Raw genomic sequence first — 20,646 nt, 5'->3', positions numbered from 1 at the left:
TTCAGAAGATCTTAGGAGAAAAAGATACCGTTGATCGAATTTGAGAGCCCTTCAATCCTTCTGACAGCCCATCAACCTACGATAAAATTGAAAAGCTTCTCCAAGTAAGGTTACACACAGGCTCCAGGGTAAATATATCCCTTAGAATCTAATGTCACTGATGACAGGATTTGTTTACCTAAAACTGTCTAGTATAAACTATGCAAATATTTGTTGTTGACTGAGTGTTAAGAAAATATGTTCATTTCCTGTAAGGCCTGCATAGGCTTCTTTCTTTGAAGCATTGGGCTATTTTCCTTCTACTATTTAATAACCTTATGTATAAATAATTAATGCTTCAGATAGAATATCCTATATGATAAAAGCCTAATATGCTAAGTGTCCAGTAGTCTGGTCAGCCGTTCAACTAATCAAAGTGAAATATGCTAATGATATGCTAAAGCTGCTCAACCACTCGCTATGACTTGCACTGACCACCGGGGGCAGACAGTTGACCAGCCAACCAGTCACTATGACGTGTACTGACCACGAGAGAACAGATGCTTCAACCAGTAGGTTAGCTTGCTGCTGGTGTCCGGTTGATCGGGACTGAGCAAGAGGGGTTGGACAAGCCCTGGAGCCCTCCCAAGGTCCCTCCCAGGCCCCGATCTTGCACCGGTGGGGTCCCTAGGCCTGGCCTGCACCCTCTCTCAATCCAGGATCCCTCAGGGGATGTCAGAGAGCTGGTTTCGGCTCGATCCCACAGGCCAGGCCAAGGGACCTCACTGATGCACAATTTCGTGCACCAGGCCTCTAGTAGAGTTATAAAGTATGGATGAAATATAGAGTTAAAAACATACCTTGTCTGGTTTAGTCTTCGTGAATATGCTTTCCCCTCATCGTGACTTGCACATGGACGTGGATAAGTGTGGAGCATCACAGTGTCCTTGGGGTTTTCCAGGTGTTCATTACCAATGGGTGGCTAAGTGACGTTGTGATAGTAGTAGCAGTCACAAATCGTGAAGCTCGCTCCCCTGCCCATGGCATTAGCCTTTTTCTGGTGGAAGATGGAATGAAAGGATTTATCAAGGGACGAAAGCTACATAAAATGGGAATGAAAGCCCAGGTAAGTCATACTATGAATCATATTTAGGTAATAATTGAGATTACTCAATTTGTATTAATATTTATAAATTATTGAATTTACTCAATTATGCCTATATAGAGAACTGCATAAAGCACAATCATACCTTCCAATGCTGAATTTCTAAAATATACTTTTCAGAAAAGATAATGGAGATTTTTTCCACTGTTCATGCAGCTTTACCTCCTCCTAGTGGTTGGCAATAAAAATGAATCAGGATATTTTAAATATCTGCTTTAGAAATGGCAAAATTAACTAAATTATAATAGGCCTCCTATTTATGAAATTGATTAAAGAAAAGGAAGAACTAAGAACAGAAAAATTTTCTATTCTTTGCTAATCGGTAATTTTTTTGTTGCTGAAATGAAAAACATTTTATTTAATGTGCATTAGAAACCCTTAGTACTCAGTACCCACAGATCTGACAGTATTGGAGCTAGAATGATGGTGTATTGCACTGGAAAAGCCAGAAGTTTTGGAATTAGTTGAACCTGGGTTTGCATCCCTGGTTTACCACTGACTAGTTGTATTCATTAACTATGCCAACTTGGCTCCCAGTTGGTTTGTTGTTTTTGTTTGTTTGTTTGTTTAATGGAAATAATCTCATCAGGTTATTGTGAGATTTAAATGAAATAATTTTGTACTTAGTTGTATGATCTCTTAGGACACTGCAGAATTATTCTTTGAAGACGTACGGTTGCCAGCTAGCGCCCTGCTTGGAGAAGAGAATAAAGGCTTCTATTACCTGATGCAAGAGCTTCCACAGGTGAGAAGTGTAAAATAGAATAGAATAATATAGAACTACATAAATCCATGTATACAAAAGTTGTAATATAGCCGATCATTCGACTGTAACTTAAAGTAAAAAGAAAATATGAATTTTATAGGCTACATAAGTAAATACTGAATTTGGGGATATTCATTCAGAGCTCATAAGTGAATAGGGAAAATAGATATTTCAGTTCTTTGATTCCTTCTTGGAATGATTTTAGCTTTTGAACCACAAGTCAAGAATTTGTATCTCTCCATTGAATGAATATAGAGTCTGGGCACAGTAGAAAACAGGATTAGTGAATTAATGACAGATCAATAGGCAAACATTTAAGCTGAAGCAGAGAGAGGAATAAAATGGAAGAATAGAGTAGGGTAAAAGATTTTTTTAAAAAGGCATTTTGTCTCGACAAAGGTGATTCCCTCTCCAAGGGGCCTAATAGTCCTCTTCTCAGGATAGGGGCAACATGGAATAAAATCTGGCCTGCCTCAGGTCTTCAGAGAAGAAGGCGATGCATAATTTCCATTGCCTTTCTTTGGCTGTCTACATGTATACTTCAATCCCAAGTTCCTTCTGGGTAGATTATGCCCTCTTCTCACTCACATGCTGAAGGGGGATAAAAAACGAATTTATATCCCTTTGCAAAGAAATATCAGCCAAAACATTGGTAGTTTTTTGTTGTTGATTTTTAATAATACCTGGGAATCTAAAGGGGAAATGTTAAGTTCAGAGGAAATAGTTTTAGCCACATAGGATCCGCCCTCACACCTGTGTTTTTGGAGTGTGGTTGCTGAGTGATCATTGAGCCTTACATAAGAGGCTGCACCTGCCTAGTAACTGCCACAGCATGGGCTAAACATGAAACTGAGACCAGGGCTAGGAACACTGGCACAGAAGTGGAATATGAAAATCACCAGCAAGATGAAATTTAACTGACTGTGGACGCTTTTACACTAATAGGCAGAATTTAACCTATGTGCTTTAAAATGTTATTTTCCACGGGTATTGCAGGATATGTGCTGTTCAGAGATCAATAGATGAAAATCAACAACTTCAGAATTTCTTTTCTCATAGATACATAGAAAGAAGAGGGAGTTTAATAAATTACATATATCTATATATAGTAAAGAAAATCAATCATAAAAATAAAGGGTTTGCTTTAGGGATCTATTACAGATATGTCAAAATATTCTTATAAAAAAGTTAAGAGCTAAGTTAATTGGAGTTTTATAAAGATTACTTATGAGATTTATTATCATTGAAATCATGTGAAAATCACTCGTTTAAGACCTAATTTCTGGGTTATAGGAAAGGCTTTTGATTGCCGAGATAGCAGTTTCAGCCAGTGAATTCATGTTTGAAGAAACCAGGGACTACGTTAAACAAAGAAAAGCTTTTGGGAAAACAGTTGCACATATACAGGTAAGCTTGTTGCCATGGTTTAGTATTAGATAATATCAATTTACCCTTCTGAAATGGGCCTAGGCTCAACATAAATATGGAGTAATTTTCATCCAGGTGGTATTAAAGTCCATGGAAGTGGATGAGATCATTGAGGGAGAGAGAGTAGACAGTAAGACAGGAAGAGATCCTAGGACAGAAACCTGAGAAAAATATTACAGAACTTAAAGGTGAAATAGGAAGGGAAGAGCCTTCAAAGGCAACTGAAAATGAACACCTACAAAGGAGACAGCTCATAAGGCAAGTATCACAGAAGCTGAGAGAAAGAACTTCAAGTAGGAGGAAGTAGGCCCAAGGCTACTTGGAGGGAAAATATGAGTAAGGTCAAAGAGTGCCCCCTGGACATGATATGGAGGTTATTTTGTAAGGGCCATTAATGGACTCGTGTGGAGGTGATGCCAGGGGACTAAATGGAAATGAGGAAGTAAAGATACCGATGATGGCAGGCAACTCTTTCCTGAGTTTGGCTGTGAATATTAATTGGAGAGAAAGGGTGGGGAAGGAGTAGGGGAAGGGTATATTGGGGTCAGGTGAGATATTTGGAGATTATTAATTGTTGTTGTTATTAGGATGAAAATGCTGGAGCATATTTTAAGAACTAGAAAAAGGATTTAGTAAAGAGGGATAGATTGTAAGTATGGATCAGGTAATTAACTGCACAGGATCTGTGAGAAAGAATAAGGATATGGGTGCCAAAGCACATGGAAAGATAGGCCTTCCCATCCCAACAGGAGAGTTGCTTCCTCCATTGTAACAGGAAGAAAAGAGGAAGGGGTGGGCATGGGTTCAGCTCTACTGGTAGAAAATTACAGAAGCTCTCTTCTGAAGACTTGCATTTCTTTACATAACAATAAGGGGAAAAGATGTGACTAAATGGAGGATGCCAGTGTTGGAGGAGAGTAAGGAAAGTTTGAAATATCCTCTTCAGAGCGAAAAATAGAACGAGCTAGAGAAATATGGTGAGCCTGCTAGCGGTGTTGAGGACCCATTTCAGTTACTGATCATGAATTTTTTGTGTATCAGTTACTGATCACTGATTTTTTGTGTATCAGCCTTTCTAGAAGGTGTTAGCAGCCTAGGTTCAAGCACAGAGAAAGTGGATGATGGTGTTTAATTAAGTGTGGGTTTTGCCAGTATTTTAAGGTATTTTCAAAAGAATGCAGTATATGGTGGCCATAATCACTAAATATTCCAATCAAATTTTAGACCCTCTAGTGTCACCTTAAATCAGTGGTTTTGAACCTTCCTAATGCCTCGACTCTTTAATACAGTTCCTCATGTTGTGGTGACCCCCAATTTCATTGTTACAAATTGAACATAATTAAAGCAGAGTGATTAATCACAAAAGCAATATGTAATTATATATGTGTTTTCCGATGGTCTTAGGCGACCCCTGTGAAAGGGTCGTTCGACCCCCAAAGGGGTCGCAACCCACAGGTTGAGAACCGCTGCCTTATATGAAGGAACAGTTTATTAACAATGCAGTCGTCCAATTGTTGAAACATTTACCAGCAAAAAGAAAACACCTGGATTTGGAAATCTACTTGAAAAGTTTTAAGTAGAATTGTAACCAAATGCAGGTATGGCTTCCTGCTGCAATGAAAGCCAAACTCCTAAGACAGGTGCTGGTAAGAAGGAAAGCAGTTTATTCAAGTGCCAGCCACCTGAGAAGATGGGGACTCTCATCCCAAAGGCCATCTTAACATCTCAGTGCAGGCTAGGGTTCTTAGCAGGAGGAACAGGGAAAGCAGAACAAATAAATGAGGGGAAGGAGGGTTGAAAGTTCTCTATGTATAAGTTAGCACAGTCCATTCTGATGATTATTTTCAAAGCGGGCAAGTGAAGGTCCAGTTTTTATGGTTGAACCAGAACATCTGGTTGCTGGAGTCAACATCCTTCCCTGAAGATAGTTTCTGTAATATGCTCAAAAGGTTGTTAGTGATTTATGGCAGCCATGACAAACCGGGCCTTTGTGTTAAGGCATACCTACTCTTCCCTGATTTGGGGAGATGCATTGTTCATTATATGTTATTTAATTAAGACAGTTATTTTGTTGGTTAGCATAAGATTTCAAATATATCCCCCATAACAGAATGACTTGGCTGAAAGGCCTTGTGAAGGCAAAAGGAGAGATGAAATGCAGTGGTAGCTTTTTAGAAGCAACATTATAGAAAGTAAATTCAGTTAAATTTACTGAATTCAGTTAAATCTTAGCATAGCTCCTCAAATATCTGTGGTTTAGGCAAGTTGTATTATCTCTCTCAGAGTATTTTCTTATTTGTAAGATGTGAGTAATATCACCCCATAGATTACTATGAGCACTAGATGAGGTAACATACATGAAGTGCTCAGAATATTGTCTGGCAAAGTAAGCTCTCGTTAAATTAGCTGCCCGCCCCCTTATTTAATATCTTCCTCTACTTTGTTCCAATAGAGGGAGTCTTTTTTATCAATTGGACAAACTCTATGTCATTTTGGGACCTATTTGCTACCTATATGTTCATCAACTTAACATTTTCCCATTCTCAAAATGTCTTTCCATCCTAACTTCCTTATTGAGATAACAGCTCTAAATACAGTTGTTCTGAATTTGTAAACATGAGGCACACACCTGGTCAAGAAAACATTTTTTAAAACACTATGATTTGACCTTCCTAGATATTATACTTTATATTCCCTTTCATTTATGTATCACTGATTGACTGATATTAATGATTCTCGATGACTGCCCTCTTCCCCAGGCATTTAGTAGAGTCAGGGAGGATAGTACAGAGACTTGAGATGTGAGCCCTGGAGTCTAGTGTTATTAAACATTCTGTAACTCAGAGATCACCAACTAATTTCTCACTCAAATGCCAGTAGTCTCCCCCTGAAAAATACTGACATCCATTGTTCCACTGAGAAAATATTTATTGATTGCCTTCAAAAGGTTGTGTGCTCAGATGTAATTTCATAGATATGACTCTGGAAGTACACACTCAAGAGACTTCTAGCAATATGAAGGGAGTAATACCACTGGGAATCACTCTGTGACTTTCCCAACTTTACCCAAAATAGAATTAGTGTCATTTGCTTCTGAAATCCAGCCACCACCACTTTCACATAAAAAATGCTTATTAAAAACATTCAGCCCTGACCGGTTTGGCTCAGTGGATAGAGCATCGGCCTACGGACTGAAAGGTCCCATGTTCGATTCCGGTCAAGGGCATGTACCTTGGTTGTGGGCACATCCCCAGTAGAGGGTGTGTAGGAGGCAGCTCATCGATGTTTCTCTCTCATAGATGTTTCTAACTCTCTGTCCCTCTCCCTTCCTCTCTGTAAAAAATCAATAAAATATATCTTAAAAAAACAACAACATTCAAACCCTAGCCAGTTTGGCTCAGTGGATAGAGCATCAGCCTACAGACTGAAGGGTCCCGGGGGTTTTATTCTGGTCAAGGGCATGTGCCTCGGTTGTGGGCTTAATCCCCGGCCCTGGTCATGGCTCATGTGGGGGGCAACCAATCAATGTCTCTCTCACACATTGATGTTTCTCTCTTCTCTGTCTCTCCCCCTCCACTCTCTCTAAAAATCAATGAAAAAAACATCCTCAGGTGAGGATTAACAAAAAAAATAAAATAAAAATAAAAATAAACTAAATAGATACATTTTCCATCCCCTTAGAAATATACAATTCCTATATTTATGGAATTCATATTAAATCACAACAAAGATGACTATAATATTATCCAGATTGTATAAGTAAGAATGTTAAATGTGTTTTGACATTTCCTGGATTTTAAATATGCAGGAAATATTTGTTAATATATATGTAATATATATATGTAAAATACCAAAAAAAAAAGAAGAAATAGTTTTAATCCTTTTCAAAGCAGGTGCCATTTTTTGGTTGCCTTCTTTCAAAGGTAGTTTCAAAAGTAGCATTCTGCTTCCACCACTATATTATTGACAAGTAGTATTTTCCAAGTAAATGTATGTTTTGAGAATTCTGATATATTTCTTCTAATTTTTGTTTTATCTAAAATATATTTAAATAATATTTTCATATTGAATATAGGAATTTAATCTATTCAGAGAAGATGAATCACCAATACATGCCTACACAGCCTATTCTAGTGCTGGGTACACTATGGTTCTGGTTATTAAATTGAAATAGAAGACCTTTAAATGCCATATTATACTTAGCCAAATGTCATTTTATGAGCACATAACAATTCTGTTTTCTTTCTCTTTTTTATCCTTGAATTTTGAACATGTTTATCCTTTCTATTTGGATGCATTTCACAAAAATTTGTTTTCTTTTTAAGATGGAGACCTACCATATTTAGTCTTATCCGGGTAGTTCAGTTGGTTGGAGCATCATTATGATACACCAGGGTTGAGGATTTGATCCCTGGTCAGGCACATCCAATGAATGTGTAAATAAATGAAACAACAAATTGGTCTCTCTCTCTCTCTCTCTCTCTCTCTCCCTCTCTCAAATCAATCAATAAATTTTTTATAAGATGGAGATCTATCATACTTAAGTAGCTATAGGATTTCCATTTCATTTCATTCATACTTTACATATTTGATGTTGTCTTATGATTTTTCATGGAATAGACAATAAAACAGTAAAATTCTGATATTCAATAATTATAATGACTGTCATTTGTCATTATTTTGCATTGTGCCTGTGTACCAGACATTGCTAAATGGATTGTCTCATTTTTTTCACAGCAACTCTGCATAATAACTATTATATTTATCCTTATTTTACAGATAAGGAGATTGAGGCATAGAGAGGTTAAGTAACTTGCCCAAGATTACACAGATATTCTAACTCCGGAACCTACACTCTTAATTCAGGCACTAGTCTTACTACCCGGAAATTTAAGGTAGATAGACTTTATTCTTTTTCCCTCCCTTCCTACATGTTCACCCATGTTCAATGAAGTGAAAATTCAGTGTTCTTTCTTAACACAAGCTTTAGTTATTTCCTAGGTGGTATGTGCTCTTGATTCTAAGGACACAAAGTATTAGAAAAAGAAATAGGAGAAGAAAACAACACTTCTTTCTCACATTCCTCCAAAAACAGAATATCCAGTTCTTAATATCTTGAGTGTAGGATTAATTAACTACAATATTAGATAGCAAACCTAAGATGTTATATTTTATATTTCAGGCATAACATATGAGAGTTCAACTAATGGTGTTGTTTAAATGGAATACTGGGGCTAGATAACTTTCCAAGGTGTCTTCCATTTCTACAATTCTATGATTCTAAGAATTTATTTATTTTACTCAGAAGTCTGAAAGAGACTCTATCTGGTCTACTTAGTAACTTAAGGGAATTTTTTAATGCTAGCTGCAATATTATCTATTAGCAACTGTTAATGAATGTTAAACAATACTGCTATGAGCATGTTGATCATTCACAAAAAGTACCTTGCTAATAATGTGTGGTACAATTAGTAACTGCTATTCATTAGAGAATAATTTCTAAAAGTATGACACAGTGTCTGAAGAGCAAAGACCAAATAGTAACACCCAACTCAATGCCAAGAACATGTAAATATTTAATCTCTGTATCTCCGGAGAGTAAATGATGTACTATTGGAGGCATTTATTCCTTCAGACCTCTGGACCTCGCTGAATGCGCTGACCCAGAATTCTAAATGAGCCCATACTGGTCTGAAATTTAACTTCAGCCTCTGGAAGCTCCCAGCATTCCCATTGGAACAGCTCTCATATGAGAGAATTGGTCTTAGAGTTCTTGATTCTCTCCTATAAATAGTGCATAAATTCTCAAACGTGCCACCCACTGGGGTGGATAGAGCAAAAGTGTCTTGAGACTTGTCAGGTTCCCCCTTATTTTCCAAATGGAGTGTCACTGAACTGAGATGGAAGTAGGCTTAGAACTGAGTTTCAGGGATTTCTGTGGAACATAGCCTCATCTGTTTTCAGAGCACAGAAGAGTATTTCCCCACCTTTTTTCATTCCTTGTTTCCTCTTTAGATTTTCTATGAGTAAATGCGGATATGTGGGGTGGGAGTGGAAAACTTTGTGCTGATGAGAGGGTAGGGAGTTGGCCTAATTAAGTGACTAGAAAGAGAAATAGAAAAAAAAATAATGGAAAGAATGAGAAGGTTTAGATGTTCTGAATTAGAGTCCAAGGTACAGAGGTGGGAAAAGTGTGTCATCGGCCTTCCGACTGCTTGGTTTTGGAATCGTTAGATGCCGGTCACGTTGTCTGTTTCTAGAACAGGATGGTGTGAAGCCAAGTGAAAGGCAGTCAGTTGGATTTTTCATCAGCACAGCCGTTATGTTGGTACACTTACAAGGAATCTGTTCATCAGAGTACCTACTCTCTCTGACACACCCTGGTCTTGCCTGGTCCTGGGTCTGATTAGACTCCTTTTCTACCTTTTCCGGAAATGGAAAGTACCCAAACTTTCCCCACCACAGCTATACTGAAAGGTTTGGTTTTATGGTTTGAGAATTGCTGTAACCAGTAGTAAAGGCAGCATCCTCTGAGAATCTGGTCCCCAAAACCTTCCTCTGAGAACTCAGTCATGACTTTGGACTTGCCAGTGTGGGGTACATTTAATTTCTAGTTTAAGTTTCACTGAGTCACTTTGTCACTAACTTCCATGCCTTTAATTCGCCACAGTGTACGTCTCACTCAAATATTCCACAGCAGAATGATCAGAACTCTATATCTATCTGAATTTCCACAGGGAAGGTGGAGCCAGCTGACCATAGCTGGACCTGGAACCCAAGAGGTCAATTAATGCAGTGCCTTTTTTGGAGTAGAAAGCCAGTATTTCAAATCTAAGCCAGTTCCTGAAGTAGGTTCAAGGGTTGGTGCGTAAAGAGCCTATATATAAACTTAAAGTTCAAGGTGTGGGAGCCAAGAGTCAGGAATACAAGAAAATGTGATTGAAGTGAGAGCAGTTGAGATGATTGAGGATGGTCTAGATGAGATGATTTTCAAGGGCACTGTTGGTTGTCTGTGGCTAACAGGGGAAGGTATATAGGTATATTAGTGCTAACAATTCCTGACCATCTAATTCAAGTTAGAGACTCTTCTAGACAAGCTATTGAGAGAGAGAAGAAGAAGAAGAAGGGTGGGGAGAATTCAGAAGAGGTTGAGGGTACTGGACTCTGATCTCTTGAGATTTCAGTTCTTTTAATTCTTTTATTGCATTTTACAGATCTAGATTAAATACTTTGAAATATAAAATAATATTTTGTATGTTCTCACTCCAGCTTGCAACTTTATTTTTTTTCCAAGGTAAACAAGCAAAATAGAGGAATGTGATTACTTAATTTCAATAATAGAGAAAACTTCTTCCTGGGTTTAGATTCCAGAGGAAAATACGTTTTGTCAGCAGCTGTACTTACAGGACTGTACCACAAGATGGTGCTCACCCATCAGTCATGCTGTTTTCAAGAAGCTTCCCTACATGGTCTAAAACTTTTTCATCTAAAACATCAGATAGTTATGTATTTATTTTTGCATCTTTTCTTTTCTTACAAGTTTCCTTAGCATTGAAATACAGCAGCATTTAAATTTAAGCTCTTTCGTTAAGATATGCTTGTTTTTTGTTGAAAGAAAGAAAAACACACAACCCAGTAATTCCACTTTTGTTTTGCTCTAAAAATCTTCTATTATATAATGTTTGATGTGCTAGGTAACTCAAAACATGCTCTTCTACCATGCTCATTTTTATTTTTCATTTCCTTTCAACTCAAGACGGTGCAGCATAAACTAGCAGAATTAAAAACACACATTTGTGTAACCAGAGCTTTTGTGGACAGCTGTCTCCAGCTGCATGAAATGAAACGTCTGGACTCTGCCTCGGCTTCCATGGCGAAATACTGGTATGCAGGCTACAGTAATTAAAATGTGGGGTTTGTGTAGACTGTTGTGTAATTCTCTTAACTTTACACTCAGCCTGGAGGGTCCTGAAGGAAGAAGGCTGAGTCAATGTAAGCTAGCAATGAGAACCACCCTATAAAAAATGCTGAAAGGTTCCATCTAGCCTACTTATAATATGCTAAAAATTACTCGAGTTGGTATTTAACTTGTAGCATGCCATTGAAAATAAGCACTAAGAGACTGAAGTAGGATGACTGATTAGTTTATTTAAGTTTAATTTAAAATTATCTGAAGAGTGTCAGTATAGTGAGAGCAAAAATTTACAGTAAAACGAAGTCCTGAAGAGTCACAGTTCTTTCATTAAATAACTATCATTAAAATTTCTTTTTGAGACAACATTTTGATATCTGTGAAATGAGTAGCTTGGACAGGATTTTCCTATTTAAGGTGTTTTCAGATCAAAGAAAAATTTCTGAAGAATTGACTGTCCAATCAAAACTTGTACATGCTCTATTAAGTGAAAGGAAAGAATATCCTATTACGTTCAGAAGGACTTTCATTTGTGTTAAAGATGATTAGCAATGGTATTAAAGGTGAGTTGATTGAAAAAAGATTCCTACAAGGCTTTTGTGTACTTTATGATGCAAGAACATAGTTTAAATCAGAGTCTGGACATGGGTTTGGTCTCTGTTTTAAAAGCAAACATTCTCACATCTCATTAGCCCAAAATAACCTAGAAAAAATTCCTGTCATTATTCATTAACTTGTGTTCAGTTCAGTCAGAAGTAGAATGGGAAAATATACAGAATAGTGCTTTCTGTAATGATTCCAAAATAATAAAATTGCCAGGTTGAAATTGAGGTGGAATTACTAGGAACTTGCACTTTGGGAAGGGGAGACATTTACAGCAAGTTTCTTGATTAGTTTAAAAAGTGTAAAAATAGCTTTAGATATTTTCGGAAAAAGAGATATTTGGATAGTTATGGACTTCACTGTCCTTGAAAACACCAGGTTTACAGACGCATAAACATATGGCATTTCATCTTGTAGCAGAGTAAGCAACTAGTTATAGTCTGGTAAACAGTTCACTGAAGTACTTACCAAATACAAAAATGTATAGGATTCCAAATATTATTACCCTTGAGTCTTGTCTATTAATCATTATACCATTATTGTATCTCTTGGGAACATCCTCACCTGTCCTATTGGAGTTAAAAATTATTTTTAATAGGAAAATGTGTCCATGCTTACCTTTGCTTTGTTTCACACTACTGAAAAATATGTTGAAAGTAATTTTGAACTAACTGGTCTTTTATGTTAAGATGAATAAAAATCCCTTAATGATAGTTGAAATTATTGTGATAAGATCAGAAAAGAATATTTCTCAAGTATTTCATATTGTCTCAAGGACAATAATTCCTACATAATCTTTAATAAGTTTCCTATATGATAACATGCACTTTAACAGTAGTGAACCCTCCTTAGGTTTTCATTTTTACTTTCAGTTTATTTCTGAAAACCCTAAAAAAATTTTTCCACAATTATTTGAATTCAGACTTGTAGCATTAAGGTAGGAAGGGACATTTTGGGGGTAGGGGGTTATGACATAATTCAAAGACAAAAGGAAATATGTAATTGTATAATTATACTGTTAACTTAGATCATATAGAGAATTTAAATAAAGTGGACCAACTTTAAGTTTTTACTATATCCCTCCCTCTCAGGCATAAAGTGGCCAAAACCTAATCGTCTATGCTTTCCACATTTTGTTTACAGCCGTAACAAAAACTCAGCCAAAAATATAATGGATGAAGAAGGTATTCATTATGTGAAAATTCCCCTGAGATTTATTTCATGTGTAATTTATACACAATTACAATTATATCTCTGGTGGGCGACATGCCTACTTTTAATTGTTTGATAAATGTATGCATTTGATAAATAACTTGTTTCCTGATTGTGAAGCACCTCATGCAAATCCATTTCAAATGTTCCATTTCTGTTTTTTATTTTGTTCATCTAGGGCATCTGAGTTACAGAACAGTGTGGCTTATGACTGCGTGCAGCTCCATGGCGGTTGGGGATACATGTGGGAGTACCCAATTGCAAAGTGAGTATGACTGTTCTGTTACAGTCCTCTGCCGATGTGAAGAAAAAGGGAAATTACTCAACTTTGTACATTGAAGGAAAGAAGGTGCAAAGCCTTCATTTTTCAACTGACTACAGAGTGTCTTCAAGCAGATGGAAACAGCTTTCTGTTATTGGCTCACCCCGAGGATTTTGTCATTTTTAAAGAAAGTAAAGAGACCAATATCCTAAAGCGTAATGCTTGGCTTTATTTGAATTGTTATACAGGATTAATATCACTTTTGAAATTGTTATGTAATGTTATATTTTTTAGATTAACCATAATTATTCAGGTTATTTTACTGTTTTTTACTCTGATAAACAATGCAACAACAAACACCTTATTACATGTATCTTAGATACATGTGTTTTCTATTGTAACAAAACAGTGTCCCAAAAGTAGTATTGCTAGTTCAAAAGTATGCATATTTTAAATGTTTATAATTTCCAGATTACTTCCTCCATTTAGTAGCAATTTATACTTAAATGAACAAAGACCGATGACTTTCCTCCTAAGCTATGAATGTTACTGTCTTTTAAACTTTGTGCTAATCTAATGGGTAAAAAAATAGGTTGTCATTCTTCCTTTAATTTGCATTGGCTATTAATTATTTTATTTTATTTTACCATGATAAGAACACTTAAGATGAGATCTACCCTCTTCACAATTTTTTTTAATTGATTTTTAGAGAGAGAGAGGAAGGGAGAGAGATAGAGAGATAGAAACATTGATGAGAGAGAAACATCATGGACCTGAAACATCCCCTACTGGGATTGGACCTGAAACCCCAGCATGTACCCTGACCAGGAATCAAATCGGTGACCTCTTGGTTCCTGGGTTGACACTCAACCACTGAGCCGCACCGGCCAGGCACTTCACCAATTTTTAAGTGTACTATAGAGTATTGTAAATTATAGGTACAGTGTTGCAGTATGGACCTCTAGAGCTTATTCATCTTGCTTAATCGAAATTTTAAGCCCATTAGTAACTCTCCATCTTCCCCTCCCCTTAGTCCCTGGCAACCAAGATTCCTTATTGAGTCTGTGAATTTTAGATAACTCATATAGGTGGAATCAGTGTGGTATCTGTCGTTCTGTGACTGGCTTACTTCACTAAGCAGAATGTCTTCAAGGTCCTTCCAAATTATCACATGCTGCTGAGCCTCCTGTTTTTAAGGTTGAATAGTATTCTACTATATGTATACACTACATTTTCTTTATCCATTTATCTGTCCATGAACAGTCAGGCTGTTCCCACATCTTGGCTACTGTGAATAATACTGCAATGGACATGTGAGTGCTAGTATTGCCTGCAGGTCCTGATTTCAATTATTTTGAGTAAATTCCTACAAGCGGGATTTCTAGATCATATGGTAGTTTTATTTAATGTTTTGAGGAACCATCATGCTGTTTTTCATAGCAGCTGTACCATTTTGCATTTCCCTACAACCGTAGGCAAAGTTCCAGTTTCTCTACATCCTTGTCAATATTTGAGGTGATTTCTAATTGTGATTTTGATTTGCATTCCCCTGCTGGTTAGTGACGTTAGCATTTTTTCATATATATACTTGTTGGTCAATTATATGTCTTCTATGGAAACGTCACTTTTTTTAAATTAGAAAAAGAGGAAAGACCCTACAGAAAAATCAGCCTGCGTATGAAAAGAATTTAAGTTTTCATATCTTAAATATTTGATTATTTTCCTCTAAAAAAACTGAAAGTATTTTTTCCAAATAGAAATTTTATTTCCTTCCAACTAAAATAATTTAAATACACCCTTTGATGGCATTACATATGAATATCCTTGCTATAAGTTCAAAGCAATACCAGTTTATCAATAAGGCAGCATCCTTTTCTATATTTCTTCCTCCATTTCATAATTTATTCTTTCCTTCTTTCCATAAATCTTTGCTTCAATAATCTCCCCCTTGGCAATTCTCCTCACCACTCTAGAAAATATATTCTCCTCTTATTTAGCAGTATTTTCAGCTTATAAAATTTTCCCGGGGAAGTTTCTGCTGTCTCAAGAGAAGTCAAATTTAGTTTTGAATCAGAGAATGAGAAGGCTATGGACTTCAAAAAACCTTTTCTAATTTTAATCTAAATACAGATATGTAAAGGGGAAATTATCAAACTAGTATTCAAACTGACTTTCAAATGCATCATTTTGGGAAGCATAATTGAAAACATTTGATATACTTATAGTTCTTAATGAGGAAAATAAACATTTTATTAAAGTTACATTAAGAACAGAAGCTTTGGCATAGATATAATTTACTAATTTTCTGTAGCCATTGGGCAGCTTATAAAGCTTTAATCACAGGATGTATGTAATTTATAACCTTTTATAAAATCTCAGCAATAAGTAGGGCTTTTTCCTTTCTTGGGACTGGGCATGAAGTAGCTAAACAGTTTTTTTTAAATCAATCCTTGGGTTTGGATTTTGGTAGATCCTTTTAGAACTACTTCAAACAAGTCTTAATCAAACACAGATTTATTTATTTATTTTTTACTTTGCATTGTCATGAAATCAAAAGTAAACACTGAATTATGCTAGCACAAATTAAATCATTACTGAAATTTTTCCTGTACATTTTCGTGTTTTACTCACAATATTAGTCCATTTCCAATATTCACTAAGCTAGGAAAGTAGGATAATAATGGGTGTCTGTATTTTTCTACTCAATTGTGCAGCAGCTGTCACTGCTGGGCAAGGAGACAAGTGGTGGCTCAGTGTTTGTCTGGTTTAGTTCGGGTTCTGAGAGAGGCCGATTAGGTGAAGAGGAGTCAACTATGTACATGGCCCAAAAAGCTATTCCTTCAGATCAGTAGCAAGCAAAAACTGTAGCTGGATGGCTTCATATTTGAAATCCCTGGAAATTTTCAACTAGACTGCTATTTTTCTCCCCAAGACATAAGGAAGGAATTTTTTTTTATAAAAAAGCGAGAGAGAACATAATAGATAATATCAAAAAACTTAATGAGAAACTGTAGGCAGTATGTGGATGTGTACAGACTGTGATTTAATAGGGAAAAAATCATTCTATTTGTGTTTCTTATGTCCTCAGATTAAGCTATATTGTGTGTGTGTGTGTGTGTGTGTGTGTGTGTCTGAATCTTGGTTTCACAGATAAAAAAGGTGCTTTTTTTGTTTTGTTTCATTTCATTGATTTGTTTTTAAATAACTGCTCTTTAGCATGAATTACTTCAGTCTTACCCATTAGGCCTGGGGCCTGTGAGAAGTGAGGCTTACTCTCTGCCATTTCAAGATTCCCTGCCATGCTAGGAAGAGCAGCCTGGGATACAGAGCTTCATCACTTATGTGGTTAAACATTTATTCTGCTGTCTTTCCCTGTTAATTCTAGTTGATGATGAATTTAATTAGTAACCTATAAAAAGGTCTACTGATCTCTTGTCATTACCAATTCCATTGGAACTTCTGTAATGTGAAAGAAAAAGAAAAAAAAGCCCAACCCAGTCCAAAAATGTCTGAAAGCATTGAGGTTGCTGAAGTAGATTGAAATGCTAGGCAGGCCCTCTAAATGCAAGGGCTGGATTTTGCAGGCAACAGTGGAATGTGTTCAAAAGAAAAAAATATATATTTGAAAACACTAATGTCTCCAGATTTCAAGTTTCTTCAGAAAGTTGGTATGGAGACACTAAAATTCCTCTGTAATACAATAAATCAGCTCAGTCAGTATTTACTGAGTGCTTACTGTTTGCAGGGCCCTATGATAAGCATGAAGAAGGATAAATCCAGAATTGGTCATGTTCCTAGAGAGCTGGCACATTTCAAATTTCAATTTTTTAAAAAAGATTTTATGCTAGAAAAAGAAATGCCATTGAATTTCTCTACTAGGAAAGTCCAAAGCTCAATAACTAGTCCTATATGGCTGAGGCAATGAAACTATTGTGATATAATATAAAAGATACCTGCAGGATACCTACCTTCTCATTGCAGTCTGCCAATTATCTATTTGCCCATTAAATAGTAAATGTATTAACTTCTCTGTACCTCAGTTCCTTTAGCTGGAAAACAATATAATATTTATTCTCCCTGACCCCACAGCTGAGAGAACAGGTAAAAACAATTATACAGTGTCATGGTTACGGTCATGCCTACCAAAAGTGAATTTTTTATAACTTTGTGTGTGTGTGTGTGTGTGTGTGTGTGGACATCACCAGTCGCTAGTGGACTCAGACACTCGGTATTTTAACCTCAGACACCACTGGAGTGACTATTAACCATTTCCAAAAAATAAGTTACTTGTTAACTTTGTGGGAAGTAATATTTTCTACAGCATCAGTTTATACCCCTGATGGCAGCAGCAGTGGTAGAATGTTAGAGAATATGTATTTTCTCTTTTGTTTTCTATGAAACCAGTGGATTTCAACTTCTTTGGGAATAATGAAAGATAAGAAATTAAAACATTCTATCAATATCTATGTAAAATGCCCTTTTTTAGAATGCTATTATATGTGGTGAATTTTACAAAATTAAAGTAAAACAAACTTATAGATGTTATTTTGAATTTGTAACCTCTTCAAGCAAACTAAAACAAAGCTATACAGGTGATTTCTATCTTAATAGAATTTGATAACTATACCAATCAAGGATGAATGCCATACTGGAAAAAAGTAATTATGAAAAACGTTTATTACTTGGATTTCATTAATTGAATACTTTAAAGTAATTAATAGTTATGTAGTAAGACAAAATGTATAATTTCTAATATCTTTACTCATTCAATCATCTTCTGATTTATCCAGAGCTTACGTGGATGCCCGAGTTCAGCCAATCTATGGTGGTACCAATGAAATAATGAAGGAGCTGATTGCAAGAGACATCGTCCGAGACAAATAGACATCTGCCCACATCCTGGAATCCTATTACAACTAATCTGGTTTTAAATCTACTCAAGATAAAATGCAACCTGGACAGGGAGGAAACACTAAACATGTTTTCATATGCTGTCTTATAGAAAAAAAGTCAAATGCAAATATAAGATTAACACAAAGGGAGAAGAAATATTTGAATCCAAAGATTCCAAAATTCTTCAACATAAGGTTTAACTTTTATAATTTTTTACATAGCTAAAGGTGAAGATTTTTCTGATTCTAGAAGCCTTAGTATCTCACTTTCCCCTAAAATTCTAATAAAGCATAATTGCTTAAATCTTTAAAATTGAGGCAGAAGTAATTTTGTTATTATACTACAAAAACATTAATAGTACTTACAGCACATTTACTTTAAAAGGGAAAAAATGTAATTTAGAATTGTAAATAATTTCAACTATTTTTCGGTCCAAATTTCCCAGAACAGTAGAATCCTACCACCTACCCCAAGATCCTGTTTTTAAGTAATGGAACCCGTTCTTCAAACAAAAGCTCATGCAGAGTCCCTGTAAAATGCTGATAAATGAAGAGCTGCTCTAGTTGAATCAGGAAGCCTTCTTAGGACTCAGCTAAGCCTTTGCCTAACCCCGTTGGAGAATGCTATTTGTTCTCATCTGCTGACACCTCGGCTTGCAACAGAATTCCAGCCCAGTTTTGTAGGAGAACACAGAAAAATCCATCATTCTTTCGATTTAAGCTATTGGTACATTTTATCAGTATCAGAACAGTCACTTTTATTTTGGAAGGGTATGCTTTTTAAGTTAATTTAATGAATACTTCATGTCTCTTATATGCCAGGCTGTTAAAAATATGACGACAAATAAAACTGGCAAGACTCCTACTAATAAATGAAGAAACAAGTTATAATAAATAATGTAAGAAGTAAATAAATAAACAAGATAATTTCAAATCATAAGTGCAGTAAGAGAAATAAAGTAAACATTTAAAATAGGAAAGGGAGGAAACAACATTTGACTTGAGACATAAAAGTAATTCTTATCAAAAAATAAGCCATTAATTTAATTTGTAAACTGTTAGCATCATTTCAGTACTTGTTTTTCTTTGCATATACAGGTGAAGCCGTGAATAAAGTAGGTTGTAAATGGAAACAAATATATGTATTCTTGGTGTTGTTGTAATTTATTTATTTAAACATTATTTTTAATGCAATCATTACAGACTGGATAGAGCAGAGGGGAGAGAAAATACTTGGGTATCATTCCTGGAATTATACACCTTTGATTTGCGCTTGGGTGAAAGTTTGTATGATTGCCAGCTTGCATTAATGATATGCATTAAATACCAAAATGAGCTAAAATAATATTTTATTAGATATTACTGTATTTGCAGCTTTCACCTCCCTCATGCCACCAGGAAACAATATAGGATCAGATAGACCAAGCTCCTCACCTCAGCGCCTTTCCTTTTCTTTCTCAGTCTTAAACAAAACTATATTTTAGGAATACAACACCTTCAGGATGCAAAGTAAATTAGCATAGTAGAAAAACTCTGCCATGTAGTAGACAGACCTGAGTTTGAATGATAACCCTGTCATTTAGGAGCAACTGGGCCCTGGGCAATTTATTTAACTTAGGATTCTTTCAGGTGCAAATTACAAAAGAAACCCAATTCACACCATCCCAAGCGAAAACTTGAGTGTGCTAGCTGAAAAGGTTGGGGAGTAGCTCATATAACCTAAAGAACTGTAGAAACTAGGGTCTCAAGGGCCTGATTCTATGGCTTACACCTGCTAGTACTTACACTATATACACTTATTTTTACTTTTCTTTGCAAATTGGCCTATTGGACACTACAGAGAAATTTCATTACAGGGCCTATAAAAATGACCTTGGGCTGCCCCAGGGCCACATCCTTGAGCACAATCTATATAATAAAAGCTTAGGCGACCAGGAACAACCAGAATGACCGGTCGCTATGGTGAGCACTGACCACCAGGGGGCAGATGCTCAATGCAGAAGCTGCCCCCTGGTGGTCAGTACGCTTCCACAGGGGGAGCACTGCTCAGCCAGAAGTGAGCGCAGGGGTGGTGACAGGAGCCTCTCCCACCTTCGCTGCAGTGCTAAGGAGCAGCAAGCAGGTGGGGGGTAAGGAGCAAGGAGGGCAGGGAGTGGGCCTAAGTCAGCAGGTGGACATCTCCTGAGGGGTCCCAGACTGCGAGAGGGCACAGGCCGGGCTGAGAGACACCCCCCCCCCCCAGTGCACAAATTTCATGCACCGGGCCTCTGGTGTTTTTATAAGGTCTGGGAAAGGTGCACTATGATTGATAGTCCCATCAGGAACACAGAGACTGGGGAAGCAGTTCCTGAAACAGTGGTGTTATCAAAAGAAAGGGAACAGAAATGTCTACTTGGCAGACCTAAATCATACTCACACACAAAGCTA

General features: G+C 36.5%; 1 protein-coding gene and 1 non-coding gene across 2 annotated transcripts in view; both read left to right on the top strand.

Annotated features, from left to right (window-relative positions):
- Positions 1-19,364, top strand: part of ACADL (acyl-CoA dehydrogenase long chain) — a 35,186-nt gene extending 15,822 nt beyond the window's left edge. The window contains exons 6-11 of the mRNA XM_006082474.3: positions 941-1,105; positions 1,788-1,889; positions 3,204-3,317; positions 11,095-11,222; positions 13,244-13,330; positions 18,118-19,364. Coding sequence (XP_006082536.1) covers positions 941-1,105; positions 1,788-1,889; positions 3,204-3,317; positions 11,095-11,222; positions 13,244-13,330; positions 18,118-18,211 — 690 coding nt within the window. The 3' untranslated portion in view covers positions 18,212-19,364. The remainder of the gene's footprint in view (positions 1-940; positions 1,106-1,787; positions 1,890-3,203; positions 3,318-11,094; positions 11,223-13,243; positions 13,331-18,117) is intronic.
- Positions 2,303-2,446, top strand: LOC111828137. The gene has a single exon (XR_002831926.1). It is a non-coding gene; the product is annotated as a small nucleolar RNA SNORA67 (small nucleolar RNA).
- Positions 19,365-20,646: the final 1,282 nt, after the last annotated feature.

The sequence above is a fragment of the Myotis lucifugus genome, unplaced genomic scaffold, assembly GCF_000147115.1.
Source record: "Myotis lucifugus unplaced genomic scaffold, Myoluc2.0 scaffold_3, whole genome shotgun sequence".
NCBI classification, from domain to species: domain Eukaryota; kingdom Metazoa; phylum Chordata; class Mammalia; order Chiroptera; family Vespertilionidae; genus Myotis; species Myotis lucifugus.
Note: the sequence above shows the minus strand (reverse complement) of the source record. Positions and strands in the feature narration are given on the sequence as shown.